This window comes from Gambusia affinis, linkage group LG04, assembly GCF_019740435.1.
Source record: "Gambusia affinis linkage group LG04, SWU_Gaff_1.0, whole genome shotgun sequence".
NCBI lineage: Eukaryota > Metazoa > Chordata > Actinopteri > Cyprinodontiformes > Poeciliidae > Gambusia > Gambusia affinis.
The window spans coordinates 16,236,364-16,254,240 of record NC_057871.1 but is presented as its reverse complement, the minus strand read 5'-3'; the positions used below and the strand labels follow the sequence as shown (position 1 = coordinate 16,254,240).

General features: G+C 36.9%; 1 protein-coding gene across 1 annotated transcript; it reads right to left on the bottom strand.

Annotated features, from left to right (window-relative positions):
• Positions 1–100: 100 nt before the first annotated feature.
• zmp:0000001082 (integrin alpha-D) lies at positions 101–17,732 on the bottom strand. Its single transcript, XM_044113263.1, has 31 exons — positions 17,555–17,732; positions 13,403–13,526; positions 13,057–13,178; positions 10,852–10,922; positions 10,642–10,756; positions 10,439–10,569; positions 10,190–10,332; positions 9,938–10,091; positions 9,081–9,216; positions 8,911–8,984; positions 8,529–8,643; positions 8,234–8,376; positions 7,762–7,908; positions 7,480–7,677; positions 5,411–5,541; positions 4,977–5,137; positions 4,669–4,826; positions 4,458–4,574; positions 4,251–4,318; positions 4,002–4,143; positions 2,910–3,002; positions 2,697–2,773; positions 2,511–2,591; positions 2,343–2,418; positions 2,119–2,226; positions 1,981–2,022; positions 1,773–1,898; positions 1,582–1,686; positions 1,472–1,501; positions 1,274–1,384; positions 101–1,169 (listed from the first exon to the last, which is right to left on the bottom strand). The coding sequence occupies exons 1-31, from the start codon at positions 17,586–17,588 to the stop codon at positions 966–968; spliced, it is 3,537 nt and encodes a 1,178-aa protein (XP_043969198.1). The 5' UTR covers positions 17,589–17,732; the 3' UTR covers positions 101–965.
• Positions 17,733–17,877: the final 145 nt, after the last annotated feature.

Sequence of the window (17,877 nt, the reverse complement as noted above, 5' to 3'; positions counted from 1 at the left end):
AAGTCACTAGATGTCATGGTTGCTCTGGTTTTACTGTGCTAAAATCTTCTCCAACTCCCCACTTAAAACATTTTATTAAAACTGAGGACTGCAAAACCTATTTTCAGTAAAAGGCTAATATTTTATTTTATACATTTTCAAAATGTTGCCCTAAAAGCACTGCTGACATAGAGACTTTAATTTGAAATGAGGTAAATGTAAATGCTTTAATTCCAGCGTGAAACAACCTATGGCTGAATAACTACATAATACATGATGATAAATACTCACTTCTTTAGCAATTTACACACACACACACGCACACACACACACACACACACACACGCACACACACACACACAACGGCAGGGCGCTAGTATGTACTAGCAGTATGAATCAGTCTTCAAAGGCTGGTTGACAGGAAATAAACACCTCAATCCAAGAAATGAGATGAAACAATACATAAAGCAAGCAATGTAAATCAAATTAAAACAAAAGCATTCAATAATATAATCTTATAACTAAAACTCCTTACAGACAAACCAATACAAACAGAAAAAGACACAGAAACCACAAACCATTATGAGCATCCTAGTAAATGGTGTTTGATTCAGAGTTTCTGCAAGGCATTTGTATTTATATTACATCATTCATACGTCCAGAGTAGTAATGTTCCCTGTCTCAGGCAAAAACATGTCAAGAACAGCTCAAAGACAGGCTTTGCTCTGCGTTGCAGTCCCTTCAGGGTCGGAGGTCAAGTCAAACATAAAATTTACTTGGTCAATCTAACCGAATCTGCATAAAAAGCTGAACCAAATTATTACAACAATTCGACATTAATACAATGTTCTTTGGCCTTTTTCTTTCATTTTTGTTTTACTTTTTTGAAAATGTAAGAAAAAAAAAGAAGAAAATAACTGTGTAAATATCAGAAATAATCTCTCAATTTTAGTATCAACTTTTGTCACGTTTGAGTTGGTTCAGCCCTAAAAATCCACTTTTTCAGAGGCTCCTTTAGGATTATCTGAGGGGTTGTCTTTGTCCTCATTCTTGTCTTGACCTGCATTAAGAGGTTTTTTTTCCTCTACCACTTGTTCCAATTTGTTAGGAGATGACATAGATGAGGTTATTGTCTGAGCAGCCATTTCCTCTGTGAAATCCTCAATGGTTTTCCTCTTGAAGCAGCCACACTAAGTACAGGCACAAAGGCAACTATTAGACCATTAAACACCAAAACAAACAAAACCATGTCTTAATTCCCCACAGGCTCCAAAGCTGGACATAGAAATCTCACCTTCCACATGATGATTGTGAGTATGATCAGAAGGAAAAGTCCCAGTATCACACCAGTCGCAATGATCAGATTTTTATGTTGAGGCACCTTAAACTCAACTACAACTCCAGTCTGTCAGCAGAGAAAAAACAGGTAATGCTTTACACAAAAATATTACTTAGTATTAACTACATAGGTATCGACGAGAGTTGTACATACTGATAATTCTTTTGTGTAGTTCTTGTTTTTCTGAAACGAAAATTCAGATTACAATTACCTTCAAAACTGCATCTCTGAGAAGGTGTCTAAGCAGTTCAACCTGTACATACCTCTTGTTTCATCACGTATCTACCACCATCATAGCGAACTTTTATAGAGCTGTTAAATTGGACCTCTCCATGGACTCCAGTGTATTTTTTCAGAAAGGGCATATTCTTTAGAGAAAGAGCAGGACAGGACAGTTGAGGGGATGTCACAGGTACGTGTGGTGTATTTTATCTTAACTCGTTACAGCACATACCGATTCGTAGTTTTTCAGATTTCGGAAATGCACATCCCCCAACAGGGAAATGTAAACATCTGAATAGTTTTTTAACATAAATGTATCGCATTTTATGGCCACACAGTTTTCTTTCCATGGGCAGTCCTGCAACAAAATAGTACTTTGAGTCACATAGTGATTTATTCATGATCACAACATAGTTTAAGTCCCAATCTGTAACACTGACCTCAGCTTTTGGGGTGGAAAAGTTTGAGCACTGAGTTTTGTTCTTAAAAACATGAGAAAAATGTAAATGTTAAAAGCTTGCAAATAAGAGAAGCAGTAGAAGTTAAATGAGAAATGTTGAAACAACTGGACAACTTACTGGGCTGACAATAACTTTATAGTTTTTCATTTCAAAGTTGTGTTCCAGTTTCTCTTGGAAGAAGACGAATACACTGATGGGAAAATCCTTGAAATCTGTGTTGCGTATCTGTAAATAATAAGAAGCCACATCATTCTGAATAAACAGGTATGTTTTTTTCTATCATAAACTGATACGTTTCTGCTTCAAAGTGTTACGATTGCACTGTATTTTAAATCACTTACATTGTATATAGTTGACAGCTTTTGTGTTGTATAATTTTCTGGAGTGAATTTCAGGTTGTCATCAGATGTGTCATTTCTGAAAAAACCATAAACAGCTATTGCAAAAAATTCCGAACACCTTGGGATAATACAGCTGACGATATTATGGATGTGTGTCACACTACTTACACTGCTATTGCCATTCCAACAGAATATTTTACTGGAATAATTCTGGTCATAGAAGAACTCTTGCTGGAGTTTGAATTTTCACTAAGAATGCAAACAATAAAATCTTGTAAGTGTTGGAAAAAAGAAAATTTTGCTTCCCAGAAAATTTTTAGCTTCCCTCTATTGGGAATTTTTTTTTTTAAGTACCTTTTTGCAAAGACTGTCATCGCCAATGTGTCATTCCACTCAAAATCTTTGGTGCGAAATGTAGCAATAAACTCGGCCTTTCATGGGATTAGAGAAAATTATGTTAAATTTGGTTCTGGTAAAAAGACAGGCTGTTAAACTTTGTCATTCAGAGAGCTCTTCAAAAACTGTCATGTGTTGCTAAGGAGGATGTTTGGCTGCGGTATGACTCACAGAGGAATTGCTGCGGTATACAGGAAGACTTATCCCACAAACAGTTTCATCAAGTTTTTCTTGATCAGCGCAGATTTGAGTTAGTTTCTTGTTCTGATGAGGAGAGAAAAGTTAAATAAAGGTAAACTGCTGTAAAGCTCCATGTTTCAAAGCAAAGCTGCATTGACAGAATCTGTGTCTTTATTGAAGCAGATGTAAGAGTCAGTAAAACCTCTTACACTTGTCTCTGAAAGACACGGCAAGTTTTTTTCAAGCATTTGGTTGTGAGAACTCTGTTAGACAACTGACACATCCTGTGTTGATTTCAAGTCCTCAAAAACCGTTTTGCAGTTTCCTCTACGTGTTGTGTGTCGCAACAAAGGATCAAGTAAACATATTTTCTCTTTCCAGTGAACATAATATTAAAACAAAATCAACTTTTCTGTGTTTTTTTTTTTTTTTTGGATGGCCATGATGTCAATGAACAACATTTTCAATGAAGCAGCGTTAGACTTTTCCCCAGCTTATATTCAGTGTTCATTTACAATTACAATTTCTAATTAGTACTCTTCTAAAAATGTGTACAATTTGAGGCCAGTGGGCTGAGGCCATTTTACACGTATAATGTCTATGAAAAGTATTCACCCTCTTGGAAGTTTTACCCTTTTTATTACTTTAACCAATCAATCATGGCCAACAAAATTTTATATTGTGATAACAAAAATTACGACAAAAAAAACTTTAAAGGGGCAGTATTATGTATTTTCCAGACACATAGTGCCATTTTGTGACACAATCAAGTAACTATGTTACCTTCAGATGTTATGGAAATGGTAAATATAGGACTTTGACCTTTGGACATGGTGCGCCTACTCTACATACTGAGTCATCCAGCAAACTGAAGTGTCTTATTGCAATGATCATCCTAAACACGAGAAGTCATAATGACAGCATTCATTTAAGCAATTCATCCTTAAAATTTGTACAGTCATTTCAAACTTGCGTATTCAATTTCTGTTTTTAAACTACTTTCTAGATTGCATGTAATTTTTCCATCTAGAAAAAAACCCCAAATGAACTAAATCAACCAGAAAATAATGCGACTTAATTTACCCCTGTTTGATCCAACATTGAGAAAGAGAGGCCTTGAGGGTAGAGCATCGTCAGGCTGGTGTTGTATGAGTCATCGGCCCGATTATCGAGTTTGATCCATATTTTGATGCTGCTATGTCTTGTCACTAATAGTTCCTCAGACCTAAAACAGGAAAAGTACTTGTTAAATTCAGTTGAGTTGTCTGAAGCTAAACAATAGCTTTTCTAGATGCATGTGCGTATGTGTTTTCTTTTTTTCAAAATACATACTTAAAATTAAAATCCACTTTAAGATCAGCAATGCAGATTTCTTTTTCACAGTGTTTCTCGAAAGGAACCTGTAAAAAATGTATATTGTCCAATGAACAGAACTGAATGCAACGCTGGCCAAGCTCCAAGAACAAACATTCATCGTGATTGTTTTCTTTACACATCCATCTTTACATTCCTGCAGCACCCTTTGGTTACTGGACCCACCTCAACCACTGCCCGTCTGTTGCTGTCTATACTAAGAGTGGTTGTTGAATTCTCATTGAACTCTTGGGAAAAGTTTAATTTGATGTTGACAGGAGATAATGTGTCTTGTATGCATTTCTGAAAAACAAAAATAACAGTGTGGTCAGTTCTTGAAGAAATAAAACCAGAAACATTTGAGTAAGATCGATTTCAGGCTAATGATTATTCATACATTCATGTAGATAGAATAGTTGAAGCATGTTTCCTTGTCAGTCAGCTCATAGGTATGTATAATTTTCCGGTTATTTGCTCCACTTTCACTGAAGAAACCTCGATTTGATTGCCTCATTGGATCCACATTGAGCACGAATGAGACATTGATTCCTGGCCCTTAAGTGGATGACAGTGTGCCATTAAAATGACAAACTTGCTTTATCCATTTTGCTTCAAAAATGAAATTCTTTTGCAGGAAGTTATGGTGGTTTTTTCCCCATCTGTTAAAAACAATAGGATTAAAAAAATCCCATTTCTAATCCTCACCTGCAATGCTTTTTGTTACTTCTTTCATTTCAAAGCAAGCTGTTATGTTAGTCATTGGTAAAGGTTTGGTCTCTGCCTTATCCAAGCAGCTGATATTCTGAATGCTTATCACGTTGGGATAAAATGACAGCTTAGCCTTGACATCGAACACAGGTTTGGACCTGAAAGAGACCAAAGAAAGAATTTGTGAACTGTTTTGATGCAACTCCCCTCACCAAGTTATTTTTTAACATATCTGTGCAGTTTTAAACAAGCAGCTTTTCAAATTGCTTTTTTCTTACCATCAGATGTTTTAATTTGGTAAAAACTAAAAGTACTTTAAAAGCATCAAACCTAACTTCATCAATAGCCTTTTTTCTAGAAACGAACCCAAGTTTGCATTTCAACACGTCATTTAACGTGAAAAGTGTAGTGATGCGCTGACAAAGTTTTACCTTAAGACAACAGCAGCACCTTGGGATCCCACCACAATATCTGGCAACCCATCCTTTCCGAGATCGATGACTCCATGGATGGACTGACCAAAAAATCTCAATCCAGAATCAAATTGTGCTCCTGTGATTCTCTGGAAAAGCAGAAACTTCACTATTAAAACTGTCACGCACACGCACTCCAAAAGTGGTCCCCAACCACCGGGCCGCGGACCGGTAGATTGGTCCATGGACAAGTTGGTACCGGGTCGCGCAAGAAATAATTAAATATGTCCGCTCTATGTGTTGAGTCTGGAGGAGCTTTTATTTTGAAAATCCTAAACCGGATGCTGCTGTCGGTTACGTGTTGCGCGCCAACATGCAGCAGAATGTCTAAGAAATCGCAACACCCCCCCCCCCCCCCACCACCCCGATTTCCCTCCGCAGATAATTTACAAAGGGTTTACCGGTTCGCTGTACTAAAAAGGTTGGGGACCACTACACCCCCACACACACACACTGACAAAATAGTTGGTGTCAGTGGAGGAAAAACCCACTTTGGTCACTGAAATAAATTGAAACTGACAAAATTAATACATAAACAATTGCTGAAAATTAACCAACGCAAATCAGACATTATTGCTGTGTGAATTGTGTTTCTTTTTATTAAGTAGGCTACTTCAAAAGGCCTGGAAAAAGGTGATGGTACTGTAACTTAAAAATTTTGCTGCGCAACCTTCTGAAGAAATTAAGTTATTTCTGTGACTGTCAATGAGATTTGTACACCTGTCCACAGGTGTTTTGGTTCACTCCAGTTGTCCCAGTAACTTTGTGACCTGTCAACATACGTTGTGGTAGTTTCCCTTTTAAATGCTTTGGTTTCCTCCTTGCTAAAGTGTTGTGAACTTAACTTTCTGAATAATATGTGCTACTCTAGTCACAGGAGGATTAAGCTGCATGGATACGGTCTTATATTACCTTTAGCATGTCTATAGTATAAGGTACCATGCTGAATACCATATTCAGCATGGTACACACCATGTCAGGAAAGATGGTTGAAAAAACAAATGTATGCATTTTGACCCTTAAAATCTACTAAGCACTTTGTTCTAATATCGCAACAATTATAATCATTGTAAATTTGACAGAATGTGGAGGGTCACTGAAGGGTCTTGCTGAGGTCTTATGGCGTTTATCAATGATGACCACGTGATTTTTTTCTTGTATTTTGAAGCAGTGTTGGATACTGTGAAGGCAGCCTTATAATATCCCAGTTGTTAAGAGAATAGTGTATTGACAGCACAATTACGCTGAAATGGCAGTTTAACACATTAAAAACCATTTCGGAGGTTTTGGTATGATTAGCTAACTGGTAACAGTAAAAAGCTAATTTTGGATGTTGTCTACACAATTCCCCTTTACTCCAGTTGTTGAGATATATGCATGGAGTGCTCTGATGAGAAAATATCTTCTCCTTTCAAGTTGCTGAAGAGTTGAAATAAGGTCCTGACAGTTTTTGTCTTCCGCAGTAAGACTGAAACTAGCAGCTGTGCAGAAATCTTTCATAGAAGGTATGTAGGGCAATTATGTGAGGAAACACGCAGATGTAGTACCTGTAGCAGTACCCATGTGGTATGGCAGGAAAGCAAGAATGACAAACCTCGTTGGGGTGTGCAAAGCATTAGCATAATGAGAGCCTTCATGAGGACAGGTGGTGTCCCAAATCTGCAGTGATTGTGCTACATTTGAACAGCTATGCAGATCCTGGAGACTGGTGGACAGTTTTAGCCTGGTGTGAAAGAGGGTATGACCTTCTGTTGCCCTTAAAAAAGCTTACTTTGTACCATGCATTTAAAAAAATAACTCTGACACAGTGTCAATTGGACTTATGACTGCATCCTGATAAATAATTTTAATTTTATTAAAATTTTCCTCATCTTTGCTGTGTGTTCTTGTATTAAACACTAAGCTTGTTAAACTCTTTAAAAAAAAAACAACAAACTGATCAGCAAATACAACTTTGTTCGACTTCAGAAAATGCATGAACTTTAATGCATTATTTTACTTGACAGAATCTTATATGATTGTATCACCTGGCTGGAGATGTTGCGCATTCCTGTGCCTCTGTGTCCAAGGAAGATGTAGACCGCTCCGGCGTTGTTCTCTTCCAGGGGGGCTCCCACTGCAACATCTCGGAGACCATCTCCATCCAGATCTGAAAGACTGGATATGGTGGTGCCAAATCTACCCATGGACGGTGCTTTCACTTGAAGCACCATCGTTAAGTCGATCTACAAGCAATGAGGACAATATTTAACTCAGTAATAAGCTCATGCAAAAATGACTTTTAATCTGAGCCTTAACAATTGACGTACCTTATCAGAAAGGGCGTAGATGTAGATCGACCCTTCTTTTCTCTCCTCGGGAAGGAAAAACATTGGAGCGCCAACCAGCAGGAAATCAGTGTTACCATCTGAGTCAATGTCGACAGAGCACAGCTCCGCACCAAAATAGGAACCAATCTGGAAGGTACAGATAAATAGTTGCTTCCTGAGCTTTTACTTTCTGAAAAATTAGCTGGAAATTCAAGCTTTTGAGCTTGAATTTCTTCTGAGAGCTGTGTCCCTCTCAGAAGCTGCAAAAATGAAACTGACTCTCAGTATAAATAATAATTTCTAATATAATAATTTGTGTTAGTTTGCAAACAGAAACTTGTCTGTGAATTCTTGACTCTTTCTAAAAGTCACAAGCAAAATAGGTTTGTAGACAGACATGAGCTTAAAAATGAGCAACCCATGAACATGTTACTTGTTTATATAATAGATTAAAGAAAATACAATTCCCAACCTGGTCCACAGTTATTTTTTGGACAATTGGCCACTTGTCTTCATCACGTTGAAAAACTACAACCTGTCCCATGTGGTTGAAACGTGGGGCCCCCGTGAAATATAAAGAAGTGCCATTTCTTTCTCCAACAGACAGAGAGTATCCTATAAATGTGGGTAGCAACAAATTGTCATGAATTTTTCTTTTATATTGCACAATGTATGACACTAACAGTCAGTTTGAAACTGATTGAATTATTCAATTATATTTCTGCTAAAGTAAATCATCTGCGTAAAGTAGCAAATAATTAGCATACCCATGTAGGAGGCCTCTTGCATATCTGGGTCTAAAATCACCTTGTTTTCTTTCTGATACTCATTCAGAGTCCCACGCCAGGTATTTGAACCCACTGAGCCCAGAATCAAGGTGCCCTGTCAACACAAAGGTTTCATCACAACACACACGTCTTGACTTATCTGTGATAAATGATCTTTTGGTGGAGACTCATCAAGGTCTATTTCTATTAATTCAGTTTTAAGCAGAACCTTTTCTAGAAGTTTCCTTTTGTTTATTTATTTCAAGAAGACATCTATGACTCTACTCTCAGGACCAAAAGAGGATGCAAATGCTTGACAAAACTGCGAGCCAGATAAAAACAAAAACATTAAATATGTCAACTAAACCAATGCATAATTTACCTTGTGTGAGACAGCACTGAATCCACTTTGAGCCATTTCAGAATTCAGTTTTTCAAGTCGAGTCCTATTAGATCCTAAAAATTACAGAAGAGGAAAAAGTGTCACTACCACAGGGACAGGAATTAAATCATTGATCAACACTGCAAAATAAAACAGGAAAAACAAATCACCTTCTATAGCAAAGATCTGTTTTTGCAAATTTTCCAGTTTTCCAGTAAGTCCATCATAGCTTTCAATTTTGAACACATTTTTTGGATCTGATGCAATTTTATTTAATTTGTCGTATTTATCATCTCGAATCTTAACCTGAAATGAAAAAAAAAATGGTACATGATTTCAGATCTTACACAACTAAAATTGCCATTTTATTTACAATTTGGTATTTGAAACAAAGAAGCAAACTCTCTTCTGAAGTGACAAGTGGTTTTTAATTTGTCCGTATTAACGGTCTAGTTTACCAGTGATTCGTATTCTGCAACAGCTTTGTGGAGATTAAAAATAAAGCATATGAGCCAATCATACAATACCTTGAAAGAACATTTGATGTGAATTTGTGCTATATGCAATTGAAACCAGACATGAAGAGAGTAAAAAGATGTTTTTTCTCATTGTCTGAAGTTAAATCAGGCCAAACTTCTCTCATTTTAGGTTAATCAGAATGACCAAAATTATTTCTGCTTGCTAAGCAAATGTTAAAAATTATGTTCTTTTTCATTTTTCATAATAATGTTGGGCTGAGGTTGAGGAATTATGCCTTAATCACCAGATTGCATATACATGTAAAGCATGGTTAAAGACGATATGATATGATATGATATAACAATAAGCAAGAAAGGCAAACACATAAATGCTGAAAAGAAATTTGTTGGAAAATTTAAAAGCAGTGTTCTGGAAATACTATATCACTGTGTATATTGTGTTGAGCAATTAACGTTACTCAGTTTCACAAGAAATTTAACTGAAAAAAAATCAAATAAAACAAACACATTTTTGAGTCTAGTAATACAGAAAAATATGTTCAACTTACCCCAATAACAACTCGAGTGATATCCTTGTCCTTATAGGTTTTGACACTCTGGTAACTTTTATCCAGATCACTTGGATCTCCATCTGTGATTATCACCACAGCTTTACTTGCCTTTTCTGAGGCTCCGGCTGATTTATTTTCCAAGAGATTCTCCCTGAAGAAATGTTGGCGTTTAGGGTTGCTGAAGACAACTCAGCTTAATCTGCAGGAACTAATGTGTATACTGTATGGACTTTGGGCATGCTTACTTACAATGTAAAGCGGAGGGCCTTGTGTGTGTTGGTTACACCCTTCATATGCTTTTCTTTGGTAAGTTTGTCTTGAGCAGTACCATTCATGTAATCATTAAAGTCGAACACTGTTTTGCAGATTGTTGAGAACTGAACTGCTGCAAACTAAAGAAAAATATACAACATTGATTTGATTTAACATTGAGATTATACCAGAGATTATACCCTGACTCACTAATACTTTAACTAAATGCTGAAAGAGTGCACTGACCTTGAAAGACGTGTTTTTAAGTTGGTTCATTATGTTTATTATGAATACTTTATTTTGATCAAATTCTGTTTCGGTCATGCTCTCGGATCCATCAAAGAGAAACACAAGGTTTACAACCTTTTCTATGCACTCTGTAGGAAAGTACAGAACATTAGAATACCATGCAAATCAGCATATAAATACTAAAAACGGCACAGCCTTACTTTGGAACAAAGGCGCGAAAGTGGACAGCAGCTTAAAATCATCTGTGATGTTGTAACACACACTGTTCAGGTAGACGTTCTTATCGCATGGATGAGCAAAGCTCGGACTGCAGGCCTAAAGCAGAGCAAAGCATGTTAGAGAAATGGGACTGAACACTGTTTAGATATTAGTTTTGCTCTAAATATCCCAGATAATGTGTGGTTTCTTACAATAAACCGGGATTCTGTATCTGTGGTTATTGACAAGCCAAGATGCTTGATGGAATACGTATCTGAAGAACCTGCAAAACATTTCGTTCCAGTTATACTGCATAGCAACAAACTGATCAGCTTTTACGACAAGGTTTGACGATCAAAGTGAATAAATAGTAGATAGATTCTTGCATTTATTTTTACTTTAATTTCATCACAGACTAGATGTATGACAGAGTCAGACTAGGAGAAAAGAAAGTCTGTCTTTGAATTTTCTTGTTTATTGCACAATCGTGTCAAAGTTCTGCTACTGAAAATCATCTGTTGATTTGTTAAAAGATTAAGTATTTCCTAACTGTTACAACTGATAACAAAGTATAATTTAGCAAGATACTCACCAGTTCTCATTTCAATGCAGTGGCTTGATTTTGTTTTTGCTACTTTGGTCTCGTAATTTTAAAAATATTCTCTTAGTGTGGCCCTAATGCTCTATTGTATAAATGAAACCAAACTAGCTGTACTCAAGCTATAAATAAAAAAATGTATCATTGCCTACAGATTTGGTTTGCTATTCCATCCATCCATTTTCCCTTTGTCCCTAATGGAGTTGGGAGGGTTGCTGGTGCCAATCCCCAGCTAACGTTCCGGGCGAGAGGCAGGGTTCACCCTGGACAGATCGCCAGTCTGTCGCAGGGCAACACAGAAAACAGACAGGACAAACAGCCATTCACACACACACCTAGGGAGAATTTAGAGAGCCCAATTAACCTGACAGTCATGTTTTTGGACTGTGGGAGGAAGCCGGAGAACCCACGCATGCACAGGGAGAACATGCAAACTCCATGCAGAAAGACCCCGGGCCGGGAATCGAACCCAGGACCTTCTTGCTGCAAGGCAACAGCTCTACCAACTGCGCCACTGTGCAGCCATTTGCTATTTCTTGAACTGTAAAAGGAATAGCAACCTTCTCACATTTTATCCTGCTACAGCTACAAATTCAATGTATTTCATTCACCTAAATGAAACCCAGTGCAACCAACCACCTTTGCTAGTCAAATAACTAATAAATAGACCAGAGATTTTAACTGTTATCAAAACTTGTTTGCTGATATAAATAAATGTTTTACTTTTTATTTATTCTTCTCTGTAAGGTGGCTCTGAGTCTTAGAAAGGTGCCCTCAGAAAAAGTTTATTATTAAAATTGTTGTGTAGTCTCAACATAAATACAACTGAATATTAGTGAGCAAACAGCATCATAAAGATCAAGGAGCACAGTAGATAGATCAGAGAGAAAGATGCATAGAAATTTGAAACTGGGTCAGATTATGAAACAATATCCCAAACTAGGAACATCTCACAGAGCTCTATTCAAGCCATCATCTGAGAATGAAAACACGGTAATACTGCAAGCCTAGCAAGACATCACTGTGAACTTAACCAGATTAATGCAAAACGAGCATTAATTACAGTAGCAACCAATAATAACCCTGGAGGAGTTACTGAGATCCACTGCTCAATATGGACAAGACAACTTGTTATTGTTCATCTGCTCAACTCTGACCTGACTGGACAACAAGAAAGCCTCGACTGAAAGAAGTCACAAGTCTTAATGGCGACACAGCAAATGAGGAAGAAGCAGTTCAGATCACGATGAAGTTATATTGCCCTTTATCTCCCCTGCTCTCTACTTCCTGCTTTGTTTGTGATGCACTTTGGCATCACAAAGATGCTCTCTAAGTTACCTTAAAGTTGTTTTTTTCTTATTTGAAGTGCGCTAACATATTTGCAGTTGAAACGAGACCAGAAATACGTGGTAAAATTTTATTCTTTTGCAGTGTTCCTCCAAAAACACCACCCTCCCTGTAGCTGTTGTTTCTTGTTTGGATTTACCCATGTTATTCACTGAAATATTTTGATCTCTGCTTTTAGAAAAATTATTCTCTTTACTCCACTTGCTTGTTTGATGGCTGCTTCCTCGATACAGTTGAGACCTAATATGATTTCTGAGGACTGAAAACCCTTTTCTTTTATCTTTTCCATTTAGGGAAGTAGCATAGATCACATCACTTTATATTTCAGAGAAATAAGAAGTCATGCATAAATTAAAATTCATTTCTACATTTTTCCAATATTCTGAGTTATATTTCAAACATCAGTGCTGTTGGAAGCCATTTTTCTTCTCCTTTGTTATGTAGTTGTGATTAAATGTGAAAGGGAGCATACCATTGAAAGGGAGCGTACTATTGAAAGGGAGCGAACTATTGAACCACAATTCAGTGCCATCTTGGTTGCGCTTGGAGATTCCCCCTGACCCATTCAGCCGCAACGGTGCAGTAACGATTACCCTGTGAACCACAGAAATATCAGCGAGACATCAGCAAAAACATGATTCTCAGCAAACAGAAACGTTTTTGCTAATTACCAAGGTGTTGTTCACATGATGAAATGTTGTAAAACAGCTTAAGCCACAGGTTTCTTACGGGAAGTTGTTTAAAAGATTGTCATCTCCTGTCTACTGAGTGTTACTCTGAACTTTCTCAGAATCAGAGAACTGGAGCTGCAAACTCACCCTTTGTTCGTGGGTGACATGTGCTGAAGCACCTTGTATCCATAGAAATCTTTCTGCTCGCCACGATGAACGATAGAGTTTGTTGTATCAATGTTGAAAGCTGAAGTAATTGGGAAGTCTGCAGCTGAAAAGCAGGAAAGATACATTTTACAAGCTCCCAAAAGAAGCAGAACAAGTTCCTTTTCTGGATTTCTAAGTTGTCTTCATTGTAAAATAATCTGATCAACCACCTTTATTATCTTCTCAAAAGAAATGTAATAAGTGCAAGCTGTTATAAATAGCAACCAGATAATCTGAACGTTGCAATGGGAAGTCAACTGTAAAATTTATAGCTTTAAATGTAAGCCTTCTGATTTCTCTGGGACTTTTTTCGTTAGTTTGCCAGGAAATCCTGTTTAGATCTGAGATATAAGCAACAGCACAAACTAAGATAATGATAAAACCTGAGTAGGTGTACTGCATGAGGTGAGCAAGTTTAAAATAAATGTGTGATAATCCACACAAGACATTCACTACTTTAATACCAGAGTTATAAAATGATTTTCTGGAGTTCTTGTCTCCAGTTTTCAATTGCCAAAAGCAAAAACTAAGACAGAAACCTTTCCTTAAAGCCATAACAGCACAAAAAAGTTAGTAATTAGTAAAATTAGGAAAGGCAAAGGTAAGAACCGATAGAAAACAGCATCACTTGGGAAACATTACAGCCCATCTGCCTCTTCTCAGAGTTAGGACTTTTACTAAACCTCAAAATAGTTTTTTGTTCTGCAGCTGGTGTGCTTCAGATTACTGGTTCTCAAGGTCCACTCCCCTTAGCTTTTAGGCATCTCTCTGCTCCCAATTTCCTCTGCATGCCATCAAGTGCTGTAGAAGCCTATCAATCTCGCATTTATTTCAGTTACCAGTCAGGTATGTGGCAGCAAAAACCTCCGAAATCATGCAGGATAATAAATCCTGAACCACTTTGGGTCATTCTTCTGCTGCATGACCCAGCAGAAGAATGAAATTGAGGTCATAAACTGATCTCCATGTATTTTCCTTCAGCAGGGAGCAGAACTCTCAGGTCCATTCAGAGCGAGCCATGCAGCTCCTCATGCAGCAAAGCAGCAGCCCCAGATCATCACATTTGCACCACGTTTGACCTGATGATGTCCTTTTCTTGTAATGTATTTATTTTTTCAGTTGTGTGCCAGATGTAATGGGATTTATATCTTTCAAAAACTTCCACTTTTGGGACGTTTTCCCTAGGTTTTCTTCACCAAGGGGATTCTGAACTATCTGAACTGTTTGAAGCATGTCTTTGTGTTGTGTGGGTGTGTGTATGTGTCTTTCCCTTTAAGAGGTGCAGCCCAGCTGCATGTCATGTTACTTTGGCCAGGAAGCCAAGCTGAGTTAGATTTCATGTCACCCATGTGTTTAGTCAATCCAGTTCAATCTGTATCTATCTTTGCCCAGACGAAGCATTGTGGGTAGGTTATGTTTAATATAGTATTATACATCATTATTTCTTACACAATTTCTGGTTGTTGAGGTGAATGTTACTTTTTTTTAATGTCTATTGTAAAGACAGTATTTAATTTGGTTATACTAAATTTGCATGTACATGTTTGTAAAAAGAATACAGTCATGTATTCTCTTTTGTGTGTTTCAGTTTCACACTTCCTTGAAGTCAATAAACATGTGGACGAAAAGTCAACTTTCCTTAGAGTCTTTGTGTCAGGGAAGAGTTTAGCTGTACTGTCTAGTTGCATTTCATATGGCGGAGGCGGTATAGTCTTTATGATCTTTTTGGTGAACAGTGGTTTTGGCCTTCTTATGTTTGAATGATGAGTAGTGACCATTTCACTGAGTTGTCACTTCATTATTGTTTTGGTTGAGGTTCTCCAGCGTTTTTTGTTTGTTCCATTCATAAATAATGGTTCTCACTGAGGTTTCTATAGCATGCCAAAAAGATGAACCCTTCCCAGACGAACAGATGCCAACCACTTTGTTTTTGGATCTTTGTAGATGGGATAGATATGTTCTGCTTTTTAAAATATTTTAGCCTTCTTCATGCTGTCAAACAGGATCCATTGAAGGAATTTCTTGGCTGAATTCAGCTTTTAAGAAAGTGTCTGATCACAGTTAAATTATAAATAAATTACCAAAAGATTCCTATCACTTCTTCATATAGGAGTAGGATACTTTTTCTACATAATAAATCAATTTAGAATTTGAAAATTGCTGATTATTTGTATTGAGGCTATGTTAATTGCTGAGACCTGAAATTATTTAAACAGAAACAGAAGTGAGCTGAGACCAACCTTCTCACTGTCGTTTGATAGAGACGTTAACACTGTGGGCAAAAGAGAAAAAAAGCTGTGGGAGTCGTTGCTCTCGCTTCTCACACATGCTGCACTTGGGTGTAGAGAGGCATAATCAAGGAAGAACATCGTCTCCAGTTTTCAACGCAAGTTTTTAAACTATTCCCTGACTTAAATATTTACTTATTTTACTCTGTTCAACCAACATAACATCAGAGACATTAAAACATTTTTTTTTTTAAACCCAGCTTCACATGAGATTTATCACATTTTTTCCATAAATGTACTTCATTAAAATGGTAGTGAAGGATGGTCTCACAAAAGTTTACACCATCCAAGATAAATAAAGCTACTTACTTTCATCCCCCACACACCATTTCATAAATGCAATGTTTAAGTTAGCTGAAAAATTGATAGAAGAACCCCAAAACACAAGATTTAAGCCTAAATTAAACATTCTCCTAAATTTATTAAAGCAAAACTCAATGTCACGATCACTATTTCTGCATTATTACCATATTTAAGGTTTATTCATATACCTGAAATATCAGAATATTTCAGGTATGAATAAAAGCTAGTCTAGCAAAAGGGGTACTTTAGCAGCCAGTAACGTTTTTCTAACAGTTGTGTAAATTCAGCAATGAGTCATTCTGACTGGAACAGATTGTGAAAACTACTGATGCAAAGCGATGCGACGTCATGCTTTATGAGTAAATCAGGAGGGTAGGGATACTTTTTCAAAAATCTTTTTCATTAAAATTATTTCTTACACTGAAAAGTGTTTTGTTGTTAAAAAGGAACTGCCGTGATAGCATAGGGGATACCACACACATGTTTGGAGACCTTGAGTCCTCGACGCGACCGTCGCGGGTTCGACTCCCGGACCAGACGATATTTGCCGCATGTCTACCCCGCCTTTCCTGTCAGTCTACTTTCATATAAGAGCCCCTGGAGGGGTAAAAAGGGAACTTTCTTCATTAGATTCACTATCGTATTGTTCACATTAAGCAAAGATGACTGCACATTTAAAGCTTTAAAATGACAAATGATTTTTGTAATTAATTTTTGCCACAATAAATAAACATTTTCCAGATCTCTGCTTTTTATTGATATGAAGTATTGTGCACTGTCTGATCAGTTATTCACGTAAACATTTTTCACAAGAGTCATTAACCATTATAGAGAAACGGTGTAGAATCAGTTTGCAGAAAGTATACCTGTAATTTAAAACCGCAGATAAAATAAAAAATAACTCCTCATGGTCACCGTTTTATTCACAATGCCTTCACTGGCTGGCCGACGTATAAATATAATTCAATATCACTTTTGCACATCGGTTTGTAACAGCTGAGCCCTCCCAAAAAAAAAAAAACTTTTCATTGCAGAAAAAAAACATTGAAATATATATATATAGGCTATTTGCGAATAATATTCTCACAATATTAAGCATTTTGTGCTTTTAGCTGTTGGCGCTATTCAGTTTGATCTTGAGGAGCAGAAAATCAGCTTGGTAAAAGAAAGATCATATTATGCTGACAAAGAATGAAATGCACCCGTTTGTGGTGAAGAGTTCCTGTTTTTAATCTTCTCAAGTCTACATTGTTTTCTTTCCACATAAACAGAAAAAACAAAGCTCATAATTTGTTACTATTTGAGTAAAAAGGATAGCTGTAACTTTAAAATAAAAACTACATATTGATTATTGTAGTTGCTTCATATTTAACCACTTAGATGATTTCCACACTTTCTGATTAAAATCATAATTCACCCCATAGTTTTCAGTTTTAGGTGAATAACATAAAAACAAAAACAAAAACAAAAAAAAAACACCAATGAATTATTTTAAACTTACCTGCCAATATCATGTAGATGAGCAGATAGAACATCTTGACATGAATTCAGACTACTGACAGCGCCTTTCTGTGTCAGTGTGCAGCAGTTGGAGTGCGTGTTGAAAAATGAGGCTGTTTCCTCAGCAGGTGGGTGGGACACTTCCGACAGTACACAGAGCCCCATTCAAAGATGTATGAAATGACTCCGTTCCCCAATACTTATCACTGTCATAGAAAATATCTAATTCTTTCAACAAAAAAACCCGCACTTAGTTTAATTTTTGCTTCTTTTTTTCCCCCCTCATCTTCGTTCTGTTTAATTTAAACTTGTGACTGCGGTTCC